General features: G+C 42.6%; 1 protein-coding gene across 1 annotated transcript in view; it reads left to right on the top strand.

Annotated features, from left to right (window-relative positions):
- ADAMTSL3 (ADAMTS like 3) overlaps window positions 1-20,606 on the top strand; it is a 415,333-nt gene that overhangs the window by 66,728 nt on the left and 327,999 nt on the right. Inside the window, exon 3 of the mRNA XM_084817237.1 lies at window positions 2,833-2,952. Coding sequence (XP_084673363.1) covers window positions 2,833-2,952 — 120 coding nt within the window. The remainder of the gene's footprint in view (window positions 1-2,832; window positions 2,953-20,606) is intronic.

Consider the following 20,606-nt stretch of genomic DNA (forward strand, 5'->3'; position numbering starts at 1 on the left):
CCTTCCTTCAATGAGTCTACCTTCTCGCCACCATTGTCACCAGCTGCTATTGCTCCTTATCCACTTTCTCATCACTGCTACCACTTGTTTGCTTGACAAGCAGAAAGCCAGTGAGCAAGTAGGCAGTGGCATCTTTCTCACCACTACTATTGTCTGGGCCAGAGTGAGAGGCAGGTGAAGAGGCAAGTTGCAATGTTGAAGAGAAGGAACAAGTCCAAGGACTCTCGTCAGTGGGCCCCTGCTTGGGTGTGGGCCCTCGGCAGGTGCCCAACCATGCCTACCCTTGATGCTGGCCCTGTTTTTGGATTCTCTCCCTGCCTACTTTTTCTGTCACTGGGTGACAACCCCCTTTTCCCTAGGCTTTTAGTTCAGTTCTTTTTACTTCTGCTGTTTTTTATTGTGTTTTTTTAAATAGCATGCTTTTATTATTATTGTTATTTTTAATGGTTTTGAACTGGCTTTATTGTCTGAGCCTTCCTGGGAATATTTATATTGAGGGGGTGTCACAAAAACAAATAAACCAATAAAAATAAGTAATACATGACATCTGTTTTCAGCCTTAGAACCACTTTAAAATGGGCGAAAATATCTTAACAGATGCTTTATAAATGCTTTTGATTTGTGATAACAGGATATTGATGTAATTCAGTTATCTGAAGCGAGATCTTAAACAACAGCCGCGGGGATGTCATGTAATCATTCTTATAAATACAAAAGCATCTTAGGTTTTCATATCTCTGTGTTGAATTTACTACTGTGTAATTGGTGCCATGCCATCATACGAAAAGTATGCATTATTCAAGGAAAAACATCCACAGCACTTTTAAACTCTTACTGGGAATTGTGGAAATTCCACACAGAGAATAACATACTATGAATCAGAAGGAAAAATTCTGTGTTTGGATAAAACAAGTGTACGTATGAATGTTTGTTGGATGCTATGCCTTTACACTTGCCTCGAATGGTACTTCATTCTTAGTAGTATTTAGTAGACTGCTATTATTGTAAAATTCAATCTTTGCTCTCTCTTCCCAAATTTTATTGGGTGCTTAATATTCAGGCCAGTAAAGATTGCAAAACTCTTTCCATTGTAACAGTTAACCTCTCAGGTTGAAATTTTCCATACTTCTGGCCTGAATTCAGATGGCTGCAACAGAATGCGGTCCAGAGCTATTAAAACTAGTGGGAGTCCTGCCACATTGGCTTCAATGGGATGTGGACTGCTTGCGCCCATAGTGAGAAGGCTGCTGTTTTGCCCAGTAACAGATAACTTTTCTCATCTTGAAGTCGGTAAAGTTCTGTATTGTTTTCAGTGCTCTACTTTTCTGCTTTAAACATTAACATAGTTCGTAATAAAGCTGCAATGCTCGGTAATGTCTTGAATGTTTTAAATGTGGTTTAATGATAGGAAATGCATGCAATTTAAAAATTGTCTCATGCCATATTGGGCTCTAATGTGATACAGTTACGTTACTGAGAAACCTGGTAGATTCCCTTCTCCTCAACAGCTCTGCAGCTGCTGGGGCATTTTGTTTGAGACCCCGCTCCCCACTCCCCAATGCTGTGGTCCTGATCTGAATCCAGCCCCACATTGCTGTATATGTGACCCATTTGCTTTAGGGATCACCATTTAGCAATAGAAATTACTGGAGCAGGGGGTGGGCGGCGATCCAGATTGGCCCATTAGTAGGAGGAGGAAGGGATAAAGTCCCACTACTCCCCATGCTAGGGGTTCTGATCCAGATCAGAGGCACTGTACCTACTTTAGAGTAAAAATTAAGAGCCAGAGAGAAAAAGACATAGTTGCTAGCTACAGCCTTAAACATAATACCTGTTTTGGCCCTTAGATTGTCAAGGTCTTAAAGATGTTTGTAAAATGAAGTAACATTCCACAGTTATATGGTCTTAAATAACATTGTGGATGCTGGCCAGATCTGTCTGTGGGCTGTACCACTTCAGACTAGGTGGGGGCTCATTTGTTTGAATGCACCTTCAATGGCATAAATAGCCTCAAAGGTTGGGTGAATTTTGCCTGCCCTCCTCCCAAAAATCAGTGAAACCCCCCTCCAAAGCAGCTGATGAATTGTGGGGGAGCACTTTCAATCAGTACTCATTTTGAAGTAGTCTTCAGAGCCCTCCAGTTAAGGAAACCTTTGGGTAAAGGGCAACTTTGGTTAGCTTTAACCATGGTTAATGATGATGCCAGCCAACTATTTAACTGAGGTTAAAGAAGAGAGAAAAGAAAAAATTTGTTCCCAAGTCTAGTTACCAATCTGCGAACCACAGTTCACAGAACCAGATGTTATGTTTGCACTGGCCCAATGTGTATTTGGTAATATATGTCAAGAGAAATATACTGAATCAGTCCCAGCTCCAGGTTTTGAGGACTCTTGAGCGAGACACCCTCAATTGACCCCTTCCTCAATGAGTCTTACCCCCATTGTCATCAGCTATCATTGTTCCTCATCCTCTTTCTCATCATTGCTATCACTGGCTTACTTGATAGGCAGAAAACCATTGAGGAAATAGGCAGTGACATCTGCTGTTGCTCCTCCTTCTCATTGCCACCATTGTCTGGGCCAGAGGGAGAGGCAGATGAATAGGTAGGTTGTAATGATGAAAGGAGGAGCATGTCCAAGGGATTCTAGGCCCCTGTTGGGGCGTGGGACCTCAGCAAGTGTCCAACCACACCCATACTGGCACTGTACTGAATAGTGCCTTTCCCTTGTCATATGCTGTAATGGGACATATAGGTATGTGCACATGCTTCTGAATATTTTGGACTTCTCTTTCTTCAGTAGCTGGAACATGATCTAATTTAATCTTTTACAGACAAGAGCAGAGCAGTCCCAAGGTGCCTACTTCTTGCCCGAGTTTGCACTTTCTCCGCAAGGAAGTTTCTTGGAAGACACAGCAGGAGAACAGTTCCTTACCTACCGCTACGATGATCAGGTTTGTCTGCCGAATATGAAAATGATGGAGTTCCTTTCATCTTTTCAAGGAGATACTGGGACACTGGTGATCACAAAGCAGACCATTATCTAATGTTTGGTGCAATATTTTTTAAAGGGAGCAGTGATTAATTTTGTTTATTTTTACCATAAGCCCCCCCCCCCCATACACACACTTGTGAGTTTCATTATCTACCCCAAAAAGGCAGTAGGAGCAATTTTACAAAAAGCTAAATCTATAAAAATGCAAGAATAATACAAAACAGCCAAGCAGTAGTTACAATACCAAACTCAGACCTTGCTTTGGTGCTCCTGGAATGAGCCTCTTCTCTAAACCAATTACTTTGGTTTGCATTTTAATGAGAACTTACCTTATTTTGCACTTCAAACCAATGCGCAAACTGAAATTCAGTTAGAACTGTGCACTTCTCCAAATGTTGCAATAGGGTTCTCCATTTTTAAAGAATACATACAAAAATGAGTTTACTAGTGAGAAGTGCACACAAAATGTGCATATTAATGAATATGTTAAAAATGCATTATAATAGGAAAATTGCTTGCGAAAATGTGTATAGTATGGAAAATTGCTTACAAAAATATGTTTTATCAGGTGAAATGTGCAGTAAAACATGCATGAATTTTAATGTGAACTTTAAAACAATTCTCTCAAAATTCAGGACAAACTGAACTTGATTGGGAAAGTGAAAAACTAAGAGCGCAATCCTATGCATGTTTAGACAGAAAGAAGTCCTACAACTCCCAGCATTGCCCACCCAATATAAACATGGATAGGATTGTGGCCTAAGAGAAACCAGAATTGACTGCTTTGTCCATCTCTACCCCTCATGTGCTATGACACCCTTCTTGTTTGTCAGCAAAGAACTGGAAATCAGAATTGGAACCCTGTCCAAACACTTGTGAGCCTAAGGTTTGTTCATGTACTGCTAAACCATTCATTTAGTGGCACATGAACCTCCTGAGTCCCAGGCCAACGCTCTAACCACTACACCACACTGGCTCTCCCCAGTTTTTATATGCATTTTATTGTAAAATGCTCATTTTTATATACATTTTCAAGCAAACTTTATGCTGAGAACTGCACTGCAAAATTTGGAGACATGTGAAATGGAAGGTTAACTTTGTTCCAATCTGCACATTTGTTTGGGAGGTGCCAATCATGTTGGCTCACTTCCAAATGTGGACTGAATGAAATTTTCAAGGATCCCTAGTACTCTTTGGGTTTTTCTGCTTCTGGCACCAAAGTGCTTTGACAAACTAGGGATGTGCGAATCAGCAAAACTCGAGCTCGCCAAAGTTCTTCGAATTCCAATTCAAAGCTCGTTCTGACTCAAGTCCATATCAGGTTGTGAGCTTTGTTTTTGTCTTTTCGCATGAAAACCCATGCATATTTTTGTGCATATTTTTCCAAATGTACACAACAACTGTGCACATATTTGAAATATACACATTCTTCTCCCATTGATTAAGGACTATTTGTGCGCATTTTTCAAAAGTCCACATTTGTTTCATGAGCATTTTTCAAATGTACATATGCTGTCAAACACATTTTCTTGGATTGGTGAATCACATTCCAAGCTCAGAAATGTACAGACTTCGTCTGCAGATTGTGTGTGAGTCTGTATTTGGTCTGGAAGGTGTGAAAAAGGGTAAATCCTAATAAAAAATGAACTGAAATGAATTTCTCATACATCCCTATGACAAACAAACAAAAACACCTTTCTTAATAGAGAGATTCCTGAATACAGTTCATTAATGCTGGATAAATGTAGCAATTAAATGTACAAATTTGCATATTATTGTTTCACAGTTATGGGTTATTTTGAGCCTATGGAAGTGAAATTGCAAAGAGTAATGGATGAAGCAGGGAGTCTGGAAAATAACAAACCATGTTTCTTATAATTAGACCAGCAATGCGTACACCAGAAGCCATAGATACATTACACCAAACATGGAATAGAGATATAATGGCAAAGAAAGCAACATGAAAGAGACCCTGTTAATCTTGGCAAAAGATCTGAAGTAAATCTAGGAAGTGTGTGGCCTGCTGTGGAAATTTATTCGTAACACAATGTGTCCCAGAAACCCATTGAACTCCACATCAAAACGATGAGAATTGCATTCATGGATACTTACAGTACACTGTCAGCACAATGTGAATAATGCAGAAATTTATAGGCCAAAAATCTGTGCAAATGTGAAAGAGGAGGTTTCTTTCTCACCCACTGCCAGCCTCTAGTCACACACCATCCTGGCTCCAGGTACCTGGAAATTCTGTTGTTAGGGGACCACCCTTCACAGCATATGTGGTGTGTGTGTGTGTGTGTGTGCGTGTGTGCACGCGCGCGCTTGTCTGGAATGGATTGTGGTATTAGATTGTTAGTTCCAAAACCATCAAGGGCAGAAGCAGGCTGCCTAACTTCTAATTAGGGCTGAGGTGAAAGCACTCCCCTTTTGTTAGGAATGTTCTGCAGTGTACAAACCAAACCAAAACACTTTAATCTTTCAATTATTTGTGGCCATGTTCGGTATTCATTTACACTGGCTTTTCTTGCGTGCACTCTGTCAATTGTATTTATTTACCCTCAGCAGCTACATCATGTAGCCAGATCCGACTATCCGCATAATGTGGTGATGTCATCCCTTCCACTGTTGATGCTCGATTGACCATTGTCTCCCATGTGACTAATTCAGGAAGCATTGCGTTTTCATCCAACTGACTTGTTGGCCATCAGCTGTGTCATACTGTTGCCAAATTTGATTGGCTACATAACATCATGACATCATTGTATTCATTGCATGATACCTGATTGGCTGGCATCACCCATGAGACCAGTCCAGGAGAGGAGAGGTAACACAGGGTGTGTGGGGGAAATGGAGCCAAAGGGACAGCAGCGAGAAAGAAAAACAACACTGAACTGATTGAAGGTGGTTAAATAGCACATGGCTGGTGCAAAATAAATAGCATGTTTTCGGAAATATTTCTACCCTGTATCACCTGAAATTGTGTGTTTTTTTCAGCCTAACTGTAGAAGCAGGAGAATATTTGTTGAAAGATTGGGACAAAAATCACCAAAATTAGAATTCTGGTGATTTCTTAGGGTGGGGGATGAGCGTGAGCCCCTGAAGACTGGGAGCATTTTTCAAATTCCACCCCTCCCACAATGCCCTGGAATAGCCTTTCTTCCAGGGTGTTTTGAAGAGGGAAATGGTGGCCAGACCACCAGGAAGGGAGTTCTGCTTCTGCCACAGACAACAGCAAAATAAAATGTAAAGGAAGACTAACAAAAGCCATTGCTATTGTTAAAGATAAAGTCCACTCATGAACCTAGTGAGTAATTCTCTCCCTCTGTCTCTGAAAAAGTAGCCCCTACTTTCACCACCCATTTGTAAAATTGGAGGGGAGGGCATTTGGATCCAACCCTATTCTGCTGAAACCCTACTTCTAATCTTTTCTTTAAAATCACCATAGGTAGATGGAGACAGGGAAAATCGGGCAGTTAAGCACATTCAAATTACTATTCATGCTTTTTGGGAAGCTGCTGAGATATAAAAGCAAAGTACTTCATGCTTTGGCTACTGCTGGCGGGTTTCTAATTCAGATGAGATGTACCCTGATCTAAACACCTGGGAAAGCAATAACTTATCAAGCAGTAAAACACAGCTGCAAAATAGGCCCCTTTTATAACAAACTTGTTAAAAGAAAAAGTGATTGCTTTTTGATCAAAAGAGCTTTAACTGAACGGAGCAATATTTGGATGACACGGAAATAAAGCCCAACTTACTCAGATGTGTTTTGGAGACTGCAGGGCATATGTTAATGCTGAAAGAAGATGAAGAGCCTGATCTCTTGGCCACTCATACCTGTTAAGGTGATGGAAACAGTTCCCATTTCCATGATTTAAGGCTGGGGTGAAATCAAAGCCTTAAAATACAGCTTTCTTCACAAAGAGCAAAGCCAGCAGTTGAGTGAAGTATTAGACCTCTGCTCCCTGCATCACAAGAAAGGCATGGCACACGATTGTTTCTTGCCATTGGGCAGCCTAGGTGAAAAGCGAGTGTGTGCCTTCCTCTCCCCTGCACAAAATCTGGGCATACTCTTGTACCTGGTCTCCCTGTTTTCAGCCCTACTTGACAGAGGTGTGCAAAACGATGCATGTCATGGAGAAAGTAGATCGGGAGATGTTTTTCTCCATCTCCCATAATACTAGAACCCAGTGGGGTCATTCCATGAAACTGAATGGTGGGAGATTCAGGACGCAGAAAACAAAGTCCTTCCTCGCACAGTGCACAGTTGACCTATGGAATTCACCACCACAAGATGTAGTGACGGCCTCCAGCTTGGATGGCTTCAAAAGGGAATTAGACAGATTCATGGAGGATGAGACTATCAATGGCTACTAGTCATGATGGCTATATATTGCTTCCAGTATCTGAGGCACTATGAAACCAGTTTCTCGGGGAACATGAGTGGGAAGGTGCTGTTGCACTCATGTCCTACTTGTGGACTTCCTACAGGCAGGTGATTGGCCAGTGTGGGAACAGAATGCTGGACTAGATAGGCCTTTGGTCTGATCCAGCACAGTTCTTATGTTCTTCTGGCACTTTAGTTACTTTGGTCCCTGATTTAGGGTGTGAAGAATTTGAGCCCTCTGTCCCTCTTCCTTCCCAAAGCTGCCATCTTCTCTTCATTTCCTCCTCTTCCATTTCTGAGATGGAAGAGTCCCCAGGAGACAACCTTTTCTCCTCCACATTCATGTGGTAAAACAGTCATTTTAAAGGCTCTGCTAGGCTGCAGACTAGTCTCTGTGGATGGAGCTGTAGCCTGCTAGGTGATGGTCCAGCAGTGGCAAGGTAAGTGGGTGCCATTAATATTTGGTTTATTCAAGGCCTAACAGTTCTCTCAGGGTGCCTAGAAGCAGCTATTGAAATCTGAAACTCCAAATCATGTATGCATGCAAACAAAGAATTCAAAAGTATGTGAGTAATAGAGGGTGCAATATTAAGCTTCTACTTTGTGTGATGGTAGCAAGCATCATTTGAACCTTGATAAGATTCTGGCCCACAGTGTTGTGGATCTGTGCAAATAATTTAAATCAGTGGTTTTCAAACTTTCTATGTCAGGGAACTCTTCTTTTTTTGCATGAACTTGTCTGTTGAGGAACCCGTGTGCATTGCAGAAGATTCTGGGGAGTGTTCTAAGTCAGGGGTGGACAGAAACTAGATCTCCAGATGTTTTGGACTTCCAACTCCCAGCATTCCCAGCCCTTATAATTCTGGCAGAGGCCTCTGGGAATTGAAGTCCCAAGCACCTAGAAATCTACCTTCTGCTCACTCTTGTTCCAGATTGCATACTTGGTTTGCATGATGTGCTCGTCTCCAGTTCTTGCTAGCTCTCATTACTCTGCATCAACTGAGAATGTCCTCAGAATGCAGCTGACACATCTTAGGGGAAGATATTGGTTATGATGGGCCAGGTGCCTTTAAGGTGATACTTGTTCCCCATTACTGATCTTGTCATTGAGGAACCTTCGTAAGCTTGGTGCGTCGGGTTACCAAAGAATAAAATAATAAACATGATTTGCAATGGAGGAGGGACCATCAAGCTAACGTTACACTTGTCTGCCATGTGTGGTTAACCCCTAACTCTCAGTTCTGTCTTGTCATCTTTACCGCTCAACATTTACTTCCTTTATTCTACAATTTTAAATAGCTTTTCTGAGACAGTAATTTTGTTTGAGGATAGGAGAAGGGAGGACAACTTCTATATACTGTAATCTGGACATTCATTCCAGAACTGGTATGTAACCTTGTTTAAAATAATGCTGCTACTTACACATCTTTGAAAAAGCATTTGCTATCTTAAAAAGACTTACTGTTAGTTTGAAAGGGGAGACAAGTAAAATATTAATGGGAACAACTTGTCCACTGTTCTGCTGTAGCAGTGTTGCATATGGATTCATGTTCACCACTCATAGTTCATTATGTTCTGCCTTGGTCTGGCAAGCATGTGCTTATATTTTTAAGCAACGCTGTATAAAACCCTTTATATGCAGTCTTGTAGGTATTAAGGAAATACATGCAGATGGAAAGGTTTGCAGTTCTACACACTTATGTACTATCAGATAACTGGAAGAAAAGGAACAGTGGTTTGCCAAGGCAGTATCTCTACAGGGCCTGTTTAATAGTAGTAGAACTATTTAACACCAGTCTAGTGTAGTGGTTGGTGTTGGACTTAGACCAAGAAGAATGGAGTTCAAATCCCCACTCAGCTACTGTGCATATTCTTTACATCAGAGGTGCAGAACATCAGGCCCAGGGGACAAATCCAGTCATCCTGTGGTCCCAATCAAGCCCCCTGGGGGTCCCCAAAGGCCTTGTTCCACCCCTTTTCCCCAAACGCTGTCAGGTGGTTGGGGGTTTTGTGTAGTTCCTTCCCCATTCTAAAAGTTTGAAATGCCTCTCCTAAGGCTGAGTTACTAGCAGTAAGAGCTTTAAGCTACAATATGCTGGTATGTTTGGCCCCACCTACTTTACCCTTGGCTCTGCCCACTACTGGAATGTGGCCCCTGAGAGCTTCTCCAAAATGGAATTTGGCCCTTGGGCTGATAGAGGCTCTGCACCTCTGTTTTACTCGTTCGCTTGAATGTGCAAGATCGCTGGAATGTATGTGCATTCTTCATTGAACTTGCATTAACCATGACAGGCAATCCTACGTACGTAAAATATAATGAATATTATATATCAGCTGCTGTAGTTCAGATTTAACTTTCTGCAGAATTGATTTTGCTGTGGTCCTTGAGTACTTTGTCTTGTAGAGAAATCCCTGGCCAGAAACCAAAGATCTTCCCTCTTATCCTGAACAATTTTGGGGGTTATTGAAATGTTTGGATCAGCTGTTGGACACCTTAAGATGTTAACTGTATTTTTCCCATAAGAAATAGCTAATTCCCTCTCTTTTATTGCTTTTCTTCATCTTTTTATTTTTGCTTCTGCCCTTTTAGCTGCTACAAGAAAATAGCTATTTTTCCAGATATTAGTAGTATTGGAAAATGTAAATACTCTTGTTTTCTAGAGACTCAAAGTACTGCTTCCAAGTAATAAAATCATTCCAGATGACAGACCACCAAGAAGGACACCAGTGAGGGAGTTTGTTGAGTAAGACCTGTAAAGAGCTTCTCTGTCTTTTCTGCGAGATCTACCAAATCTAGAACAGCATTCTCCAATTTGGCACCTCCAGATGTGTCAGACAACAACTCCTATCATCCCCAGCCATCATGACCGCTGGCTGTGCTGACTGGGGATAATGGCCATTGTAGTGCAATGCATCTGGAGGCCACCAGGTTGGGGAAGGCAGATCTAGAACGAAGATATAATCTTGCTTTTGAATGAAAACAGCAACTCAGCTAAGTGATGAGCCATAAGATGTTGCATGAGCTCACCTTTTAAGTTCTGAACAATGAGATGTTGATTTTATTTGCATAAAACACATATGCCTCAATCCAAGGTACTGGAAAATATTTTAATGGGAATACATATTTGGTAGTGGAACTCCTCTGTCTTATGTGTGTAGTGTGGTGTAGTGGTGAAAGTGTTGGACTGGGAGCTGGGAGATCCGGGTTCTAGTCCCCACTCAGCCGTGGAAGCTCATTGGGTGACTTTGGGCCAGTCACAGACTCTCAGCCCAACCCACCTCACAGGGTTGTTGTTGTGAGGATAAAATGGAGAGGAGGAGGATAATGTAAGCCACCTTGGGTTCCTTGCAAGAGGAAAAAGGCGGGATATAAATGAAATAAACAAATAAATAAAAATAAATAAATATATAAAAGGGACTTGCCTGGTGGAGAAATGCCCTGTACTTAGAACCTGGAGTCCTCACCCCTCCCTGCTGCACCTAGTGCTGTGATGAAAATTTCTCCCACATTTTTCCGACCATTCTCATTCAATTTGATAGAAATTACTTTCGAAAGGAAGTTCAATACTGAAGAAATTTCAGAGAAATTCTCAAGGGTTGGGTTTGGGTTTCTTGGGCTTGCCTTCCTTAGCCGAGGAGAGAGCACAGGTGTCCGGTTTTTCATTGTACAATCATCTCTCTGGCTGCCTGTGGCCTCCTCAGCTTCCTACAGTTCAGTTAAAGCCCCGTTTAAGGCACCATGAGGTAATTCCTCCCATGGGACTTTTTCAGATCAGGACATGCAGGCAGCCTGGGAAGCTTAGCTGTGATGAGGGTAAGCTCAAAAACACCACCAAAAGAAATTCAACAGAAATTGTAGACTGTCCTGAGAATGAGGCAAAACAATGGAAGCCGCTTTCATGAGGGAAGAGAACTTTCTAGAAATTAGAGGACAGGTTTTGGCAAAGCACTGACTCCACCTCATCCCTGGAGCTTGACACAACACTGCCCCCCCCCCGCACACCTGCATTGTGGTGGATGCAAAATGGGGTCCTGCCTGCCAACACAGTTGGTGCTGTTGCAGCATGAAAACCCCCAAAACCCTTACCAAAAAGAAAGATGCTCTGCTACAAGCCCTGCCAATGGGGAGCCCTCACTAGGAGAAACTGTGGAGAATTTCTCTTCCCCCTGGAGAAATTCAGTGAAATTACTTCCCAAATTTCTCTGCCCACAAATAAGGTGGAGAATTTTGAGAGGCCATCTGTGCACAGCTCTAGCTGCACCCCATGCCACCCTCTCCCCACTCAACAGATGATGAGCGTCTTGGCAAATGACAGCACTGTTTTGGTCGGCACAGAGGACAGGTGCTTAATGGCCAAGATGTATAGTCCCTCCCCACTTTTTTTAATATATTGCATCAAAATTGTATTGTATCATGCAAGACTGATTCCTTGTTTGATTTATATTCAGTTCTTTGGGTGCTGCTTTATCTGCTGCTAAGCAATTTTATAGTCCTTGAATACCTGGGGTGCTTCTGTTAAGGTGGAAAACACCGAACAGCTGCACAATGCTTCATGACTGTTAGTGCTAGGTGCTCTGTCTGGAAGCATTCTCGCTCTTTTTCATCCAACCAGTGCTGTACTTTCTCTGTTTTTGATTCTCCTCCTTTCTCCTCAACTTTTTTCACTAATTGACTCTCTTCTCTTTCTTTGCTACTTTGTCTTCTACATCTTCCTTTCCTCCTTCCTCCTCCTTCTCTATTTACACCTCCTGCAATCTTTTCTTACTCCCACCCCCCCTGCCCTGGCCATTTCTCTTTAAGATTGTTCTCTTATTCTTTTTCCCAAGCTGACTTTCTCTTTCCTGGATCTTCTTTTAATTATTTATTTCATTTTTATACTGCCCAATAGCCGAAGCTGCCTGGGTGGTTCACGACAATTCACAAGACAAAAGCTACAGCATAAAAAATAAATATACAATATGCAAAAACAATTTAAACAGCTAAAAAACCAATTTCAATAAAATACTAGACCTGTTAAACAGCTGGCATAAATGCTGAATCATACACCATTAAATGATGGTGGGGGGGAGGCGTTCTGTTCCTCCCCCCGGAATCCTCGATGGGGGGGAGGCGATCCGTTCCTCCCCCCCCGGAATCCTCCACAGCCGGCTGTGCTCCGCGGCAGCTCTGTGGAGCAGCCGGCCAGGCCCAGCCAGCCCAGAGCCGTCCACAGCCGGATTTCCAGCCATGGAGGGCTCTGGGAAAAAACAAAAACAACAACCGTGTATGCAAATGGCGGCAGCTACGGCTGCCGCCATTTGCGTTCCTTCTTTTTGGCCATCTTAATATACGTAAATATTTACGTAGACTATGACGGCGAAAATAAAGGAGAACGCAAATAGCGTAGCGGGCGCTATTTGCATCCCTTTTTGATTCACCGTTTTAGCCTACGTAAATATTTACATAGATTAAGATGGCCAAAAATAAGGAATGCAAATGGCGGCGGCCGTAGCCGCCGCCATTTGCGTTCGCAGTTTTTTTTTTTTAACCCAGCCATGATAGGCTACATAAATCTTTACGTAGCCTATCACGTCATGTGTGTGTGTGTGTGTGTGTTTTAACCCAGCCATGATAGGCTACATAAATCTTTACGTAGCCTATCACGTTTTGTTTTTTTTGTTTTTTTACAAGACAAATGGCGGCGGCGGCAGCCGGTCGGAAGACCAGCCGCCGCCGCCGCCCGGAAGATCCGCCCCAGGTAAGTCTCGTCCCGGGGGGGATCCACAGGGGGGGCAGGGGGTGGCAGGCCGTTTCACCACAGATCTCGGGGGGCCGAATGCACTGGCATTCGGCCTCACCGAGATCCGTGGCGAAATTCTCTGACATCCCTAATTAAATGCCTTATTCCTTCTCATTTCCTGGGTTCCATTTCTCCTCAGTTCCTCCCATCATATCTTTTAAACTTTTCCCTATGTTTTGGTATTTTTGCCTGCTGCCCTTTGAGCAACCCATGGTTTCTGCTCTGCTTAAAAAAATCTTTTGATTCTTCTCATTGTGAAAATGTGTTGCTTAAAATTACCTTATTTCTTTTCTAAGAGTCCTGAGCATCAACTTTATCCTTTCTCTTCTTCATCCTGTTGAAGTTGGCTTTCATCCTCACTTTTCTTCCAAACCAACCTGGACAGCATTTCCAATGATTTCGCAAAATCTGAATACCTTTCCTCTGTTCTTTTGCTTTTTGCTCCATCTTCAATCCTGATACTGTTAACTACTGTCGTGTTCTTTTGTTTCTTACTAAGTTGGGTTTTTTCTCAGACATTGGTCTTGGTCAGTTCTCTTCATATCCATCTAATTATTCACTCAGGGTTTCTTATAATGGTTCCCCCCAGCAGTTTTCTCCCTTTCTGTTGATGTTCCTTGGGATTCTGTTGTGACCTCTACCCTTTATATTCTTCCTTTTATGGTTCCCTCATTCACCTATATATATATATTTCCTGATTTGCAATGGATTGTGGCTGCTGCAAATAAAATTTTGTATTCTATTCTTGTTTTTCTTGACACGGCTGTATTGACAACTAACACTTTGTTCATACACTAGCCTCTTTCTTTCTGACTAAAATGTGCTTGCTTCTTTGCTATCACAGATTAGATGACTCAGCAGCATCTCAAATGTAGTGCCAGCAAAACCAAAATCTTATTCTTTCCCTACACCTTCTCATTCTTCCCCAGTTTCTCGTAAATTTGATGTCCCTAATCACTCTCCCTCTCAAGCTCATAATCTTGCCAAAATTTGCCATTTTTATCTTCCTAATGTTTCTAATATTTATCCCTTTCTTCTAACATAATTAACACTTGCTTGTTTATCTTATCTTATCTTATCTTATCTTATCTCTTCTCATTGTGTTCATAATGCTCTTCTCTCTTGTTTCATTTATGAATGTTGCTGTATATCTTAATATTTGCAGGGCTTTGCTCATGTCTCTCCTTTTAGTTTTGTGAACTGCATTGGCTTCTACTTACTTGGTTCCAGATGCTCCATATCCCACCACTGGCAGAGGTACAGGTGGTAGAAAGGTGGATTACGACCCTCTTGGTCATGGTACTCAGACTATGGAAATCTCTCTCTTAGTAGGTTCATTTTGCCCCCTCCTGAAGAACATAGGAAAAGCCATGCTGGATCAGATGACAGACCTGTTTAGTCCAACATTCTGTTCCCAGAGTGGCCAACCAGATGCCTATGGGAAGCCTGCAAGCAGAACATGACTCCCACTCAGTATTGACACAAGTGTTGTGCTTTTGGAATGACTGATAGCTGAATTTTGTTCCTTTTTTTGTCTGTATGTTTTATTTGTTGTGGCATTGATTTTATTATTCTTAAATTGTTAGCTGCCTTGGAGGTCCCAATTGTGGGACAGAATGATGGGGGTAAATTATATATCATTTAAATTTGTTTACATGTGCAGTGCCAATTAGAACAGTCTTACAAATAAGTACACAGATGTTATTGGCCCACAGCCTTAAAAGAAAACGAACTAGCCTTGATTATACTTCACTTCGATTACTAATTTATGGGAACTTGATGGCCTAAAAAAGGTAGTGGTGGTGGGAGTTTTTCTCCTTGGTCACTTAGAACAGATGTCCAAGAAAGCTTATTTACAAGCTGGAATTAGAGCAGCACTTATAAGCATGCGATGTGCCTTTGACTTCTGCAAAACTTCCCATTAACATCCCATGGATTTTCAGCATGGGCTTGATGTTATGCAATACTGATCAAAATGATTGCTGGGGGGAAATAAAACATAAGTTAACCTCTGTGTAGAGGAGTATGGATATTGGTTTGGAACAATGCCTTTATAGTCGTGTACAGGCTCATGTCTTCAATCCCCAGTCAAAGCTCTCTTGTTGAGGGCTTAGAGTGAGATTTACAAAAGCACTTGGTTCTGCCCTGAACTCTACATCCTTCCATTTTTAATTATAAAACTTCCCATTGCTTTGCGGGGGTGGAGGAGTTCAAGGTGAGGGCCACATTAAGTGGACTCAAAATATTTACCAAGTGGGAAAAGTCCTTAATGTCATTGCTGCAGCTTTAGCCATAGACTGGAGTGTAACTATCACTGCATTCTTGTTGGCTAATCCATATACAACTTTGGTGCAGTTGTGTTTTTATAGTTTGACCACACATAGCCATGTTGGAATCAAACTTTAGTTAGGTCATCAAGAATAGTTGGATAACTGAATAGATGGAGTATTTTGTGTCTTGGGACTGGATTGCACATGCATGTCTGTCATTTGATTGTAGTATCAAATACGAAATTGCATGTGTGAATAAGCCAATGCTGATAAATGTTCATAATTATCTTATGGCAACTGAAACACAATGGCTTATTAAGCCAAGATATTCATAACTTTGTACTCACATACACAGTGCTCACATGCACCATCCCTACTTTGCCCCTTCTCTCATCCCTTCTCTGAGCATCATGACTGAACACTTCCTAGGTAATAAACTATTATTTCATGTTCTGTCTAAACCAGGAAACTATGGTTACCAGGCTTGGAACAAACCAGGATCTGAAACTATTTTTAAACCATGGGTTCTTATCTTGTTTTCTTCCAAATTTGGTAACTAACTTGGTAACCATGGTTGTCTAGTTTGGGCTTAATGGGAAACTATGGGTAATTAACCCATAGTTTTTAGTCATGGCAACTGAGAAGTGAGGAGGAAAGGGGTGATATGCACATATACAAGGCTTGTATATTGTTGTTGTTGTTGTTCAGTCATGTCCGACTCTTCGTGACCCCATGGACCGTAGCACGCCAGGCCTTCCTGTCCTCCGCTGTCTCCCGGAGAATGCTCAAGTTCATCTTCATTGCATCGGTGATGCTAGCTAGCCATCTCATCCTCTACTGTCCCCTTCTCCTTTTGCCTTCAATCTTTCCCAGCATCAGGGTCTTTTCCAGTGACTTTTCTCTTCGCATTAGGTGGCCAAAATATTTAAGCTTCAGTTTCAGTATCTGTCCTTCCAATGAGCAGTCAGGGTTGATTTCCTTTAGGATTGACTGATTTGACCTCCTTGCAGTCCAGGGGACTCGTAAGAGTCTTCTCCAGCACCACAGTTCGAAAGCATCGATTCTTGGGCGCTCAGCCTTCCTTATAGTCCAGCTCTCAAAGCCATACATTACTACTAGGAAAACCATAGCTTTGATTAGACGGACCTTTGTCGGCAAGGTGATGTCTCTGCTTCTTACTATGCTGTCTAGATTTGCCATAGCTTTCCTCCCAAGGAGCAAGCGTCTTTTAATTTCATGGCTACAGTCACCGTCTGCGGTGATCTTGGAGCCCAAGAAAATAAAATCTGTCACTGCTTCCATTTCTTCCCCTTCTATATGCCAGGAAGTGATGGGGCCAGATGCCGTGATCTTCGTTTTTTTAATGTTGAGTTTCAAACCAGCTTTTGCACTCTCCTCTTTCACCCTCGACAAGAGGCTCTTTAGAACCTCTTCGCTTTCTGCCATTAGGGTGGTATCGTCTGCATATCGGAGGTTGTTGATAATTCTCCCGGCAATCTTAATTCTGACCTGTGATTCATCCAACCCGGCGTTTCTCATGATGTACTCTGCATATAAGTTAAATAAGCAGGGCGACAATATGCAGCCTTGTCGTACTCCTTTCCCAATTTTGAACCACTCGGTTGTTCCATGTCTGGTTCTTACTGTTGCTTCTTGACCCTCGTACAGGTTTCTCAGGAGACAGGTAAGGTGGTCTGGTACCCCCATCTCTTTCAGAATTTGCCAGAGTTTGTTGTGATCCACACAATCAAAGGCTTTAGTGTTGTCAATGAAGCAGAAATAGACTTTTTCTGGAATTCTCTTGCTTTCTCCATGATCCAGCGAATGTTGGCGATTTGATCTCTAGTTCCTCTGCCTCTTCAAAACCCAACTTGTACTTCCGGTAGTTCTCGGTTCACATACTGCTGAAGCCTAGCTTGTAGGATTTTGAGCATCACCTTGCTGGCATGTGAAATGAGCGCAATTGTACGGTAGTTTGAATACTCTTTGGCGTTGCCCTTCTTTGGAATTAGAATGTAAACTGACCTTTTCCAGTCTTGCGGCCATTGTTGAGTGTTCCAAATTTGTTGGCATATTGAGTGCAGCACTTTAACAGCATAATCTTTTAGGATTTTAAATAGTTCAGCTGGAATACTGTCATCTCCACCAGCTTTGTAGGTAGTAATGCTTCCTAAGGCCCACTTGATTTCACTCTCTAGGATGTCCGGCTCAAGTTCAGTGACCGCACTGTCATGGCTATCAGGGACATTATGATCTTTCCTGTATAGTTCTTCTTTGTATTCTTTCCACCTCTTCTTAATCTCATCTGCTTCTGTTAGGTCCCTGCCTTCTTTATCCTTTATCATGCCTGTCTTTGCACAAAATGTTCCCTTGAGACCTCTGATTTTCTTGAAGAGATCTCTAGTCTTTCCCATTCTATTGTTTTCCTCGATTTCTTTGCATTATTCATTTAAGAAGGCCTTCTTGTCTCTCCTTGCTATTCTCTGGAACTCTGCATTCAGTTGGATATATCTTCCCCTTCCTCTCTTGCTTTTTGCTTCCCTTCTTTCCTCAGCTACTTGTAAAGCCTCATCAGACTAGGGATGGACTAAAGGGACTTACCTCGTCCTACAGCTTGCTTCGCGGTGGGGGGGGAGGTGCTTCGGTTCTCCCCCTGAAGTTCAGGCGAGGGGGGGGAGGCGCCCCGCCTCGCCCGGCCGAAATTCAGGCCGGGTAGGAGCGCCCCGTCTACCTGGCTGCGAAAAAAAAAGTAAAACAAAAACAAAAACACACACCCGTGATAGGCTACGTGACGATTTACGTAGCCTATCACGGCTGACTTTGGAAATCTAGCCATGATAGGCTATGTAAATCGTTACGTAGCCTATCACGGGTGTTTTTTTTTTTTAACTTTACTTTTTTTTTTTGCAATGGCGGTGGTGGCAGCTGGTCGGGAGACCAGCCCCCGCCGCCGCCGAACCGCCGCTGGGACCCGCCGCTGAGAGGGCCATTCGCCGAAGGTAAGTCATCCCGGGGGGGGGGGCGGGGGGCTGGCGGAGAATTTCCCCAACACTTTCGGGGGGCCGAATGCGTCGGCACTTGGCCTCCCGAAGATTCGTGGAGAAATTCTCCGCCAACCCTACATCAGACAGCCACTTTGCTTTCTTGCATTTCTTTTTCTTTGGGATGGGTTGAGTTGCTGCCTCCTGAACAATATTACCGACCTCCGTCCATAGTTCCTCAGGCACTCTGTCTATCAGGTCTAGTCCCTTAAATCTATTTGTCTGCTGAGAGGTCCAGCAGAACCAACAGCGACACACCCCTCCTGTCCAGGTCCCGGCGTAGGTCATCCACCAAGGCAACCAAAGCTGTTTCTGTCCCATAACTGGGTCTGAAGCCAGATTGAAATGGATCTAGATAATCTGTCTCATCCAGGAATCCCTGGAGTTGGGATGGACATGATCCAGCCAAAGTTATTTTTTTCTTCTTAAGTCCCATTAATTTTAATATTTATTTATTTATTTTGATGATTTCCATCTTGTCTTTTGATCAAAAGATCCTCAAGGCAGCTTGCAACAGACTGTAGCAATACAAAACAACGTATAAAGACAACCCATGTAAACATAACCTATAAGTGATTAGGCCTCTGGCCGAAGGATGGTATCCGTATCTGTGCTTTCTTTCAATACTGCAGTTTTTCATGGATCATATCTTGAAGTATGTAAATATAATTGTGAGTAATATTTTCAAAAAAAATGTTCTTCCTGTCTCCTAACACTGTATAAAAATAAAAATAGAGTAAAGCTGCTTACTTGCTTTACATTATGGCAAAAATGTTAAAACTATATGAACAAATGAATAGAGGAGATTAGTTCTTTAATCAGCTGCAATGTGTTTTAGATTTGGGGCAGTGCTGGTAGAGGAGGAAGGCCAGGAAACATTGCTTGCTCTTACAAAGTCAATCTTGTGTCATAGGCAGATATGGAATAAATCAAAGCTGATGACCTTCATTCAAAATAGAGGGTGTGTGTTTTTTAACTCTTGTTTGGGCTTCCCAGTTGGCTGAGTTTCTTTTAACCACTTGTGAGCAGTGTGATTCGTGTACACTCCAGTAATCAAAGCAACACAGATGCTTTGAAGCTCCTTGAAAGATGGGGTGGTTGGGGGAGCAAAACTCTGATTTAACCAACTGCTGGTTCTACTAGCAAATTTTGCAATGTAAATTGGTACTTTATTTGAGCCTTGATGTAAGGCTCAAATGGCACGTGATGGTTACGGAGCTGTTTCTTTTAAACCTGGGTTTACCTCAATCATGTATACATTGTGGGGATGTGGGAGCCAGACTTTTAGAGGAAAAGGGGTCTTTCAGTGGGAATGTTTAACCACCCCTAATCCCCATGGTCTGTCACCCAAACTCTTCTCCTCCACTCCCTCCCCACCACCCCTGCAGTCAGGCCCTGATACTGGAAGTGAGCTGAGCTGGGAGAAAAGTACCTGCTGGAGGGAATTCGTGCACATGCAGACGATTCAACTCCCCTCACTCAGATACCCCTTTTGCTTTTAAAACATGGGTCCCTTCCACATTATACATAATCAGGGAAGATCTGGGCTTCAGCAAAAGATTCTGCATCCATTACAGGTGTTGTCTTGAGCTTCACCCTTGTAAGTTAATGGTTCCAGTGGGTTTGGTCCTCGGCAAGAAGAACAACCCTTGGCACAGTGTTTTTCTTTGGCTTACTGAAGACACTTCTACAGACTTGACTTGGTTCTTAGCATGATACATGGTTCTGATCCTCCCAAGGAATCTTTATATTATGAAGTGAGTTTTAGAATGTGGTGGCTAGACACTCACTGGGGCTTTCCAGAAGAAAGACCATGTAATTCCTATCCTTAAGGTGCTAGGCTAGCTCTTAAAACCCTAGATGGGTCCCAGGTATCATCCCCACAATGCTGTCGTCCAGGCCCTTGAGATCTGCAAATGAGGTTCTTTGTGTGCCTTTTATTCTCAGAAACTCAGTAGCTTGGTCTAGGTCCTTTTTCTGTGGTGGCACCCTCTTTCCAGAACTCCTGACCCAGGGAAGCCTGCTTGGTTGGCTCCCTCCTTGCCTTCAGAAGTCCAACAAAGATCTTCCTATTTAGGAAAGTTTGGGGGTTAAGAACATAGGAAACTGCCTTATACCAAGCATTGGTCCAT

The sequence above is a fragment of the Heloderma suspectum genome, chromosome 11 (assembly GCF_057233095.1).
Source record: "Heloderma suspectum isolate Gila_16-S chromosome 11, 16-S_ref, whole genome shotgun sequence".
NCBI classification, from domain to species: Eukaryota; Metazoa; Chordata; class Lepidosauria; order Squamata; family Helodermatidae; genus Heloderma; species Heloderma suspectum.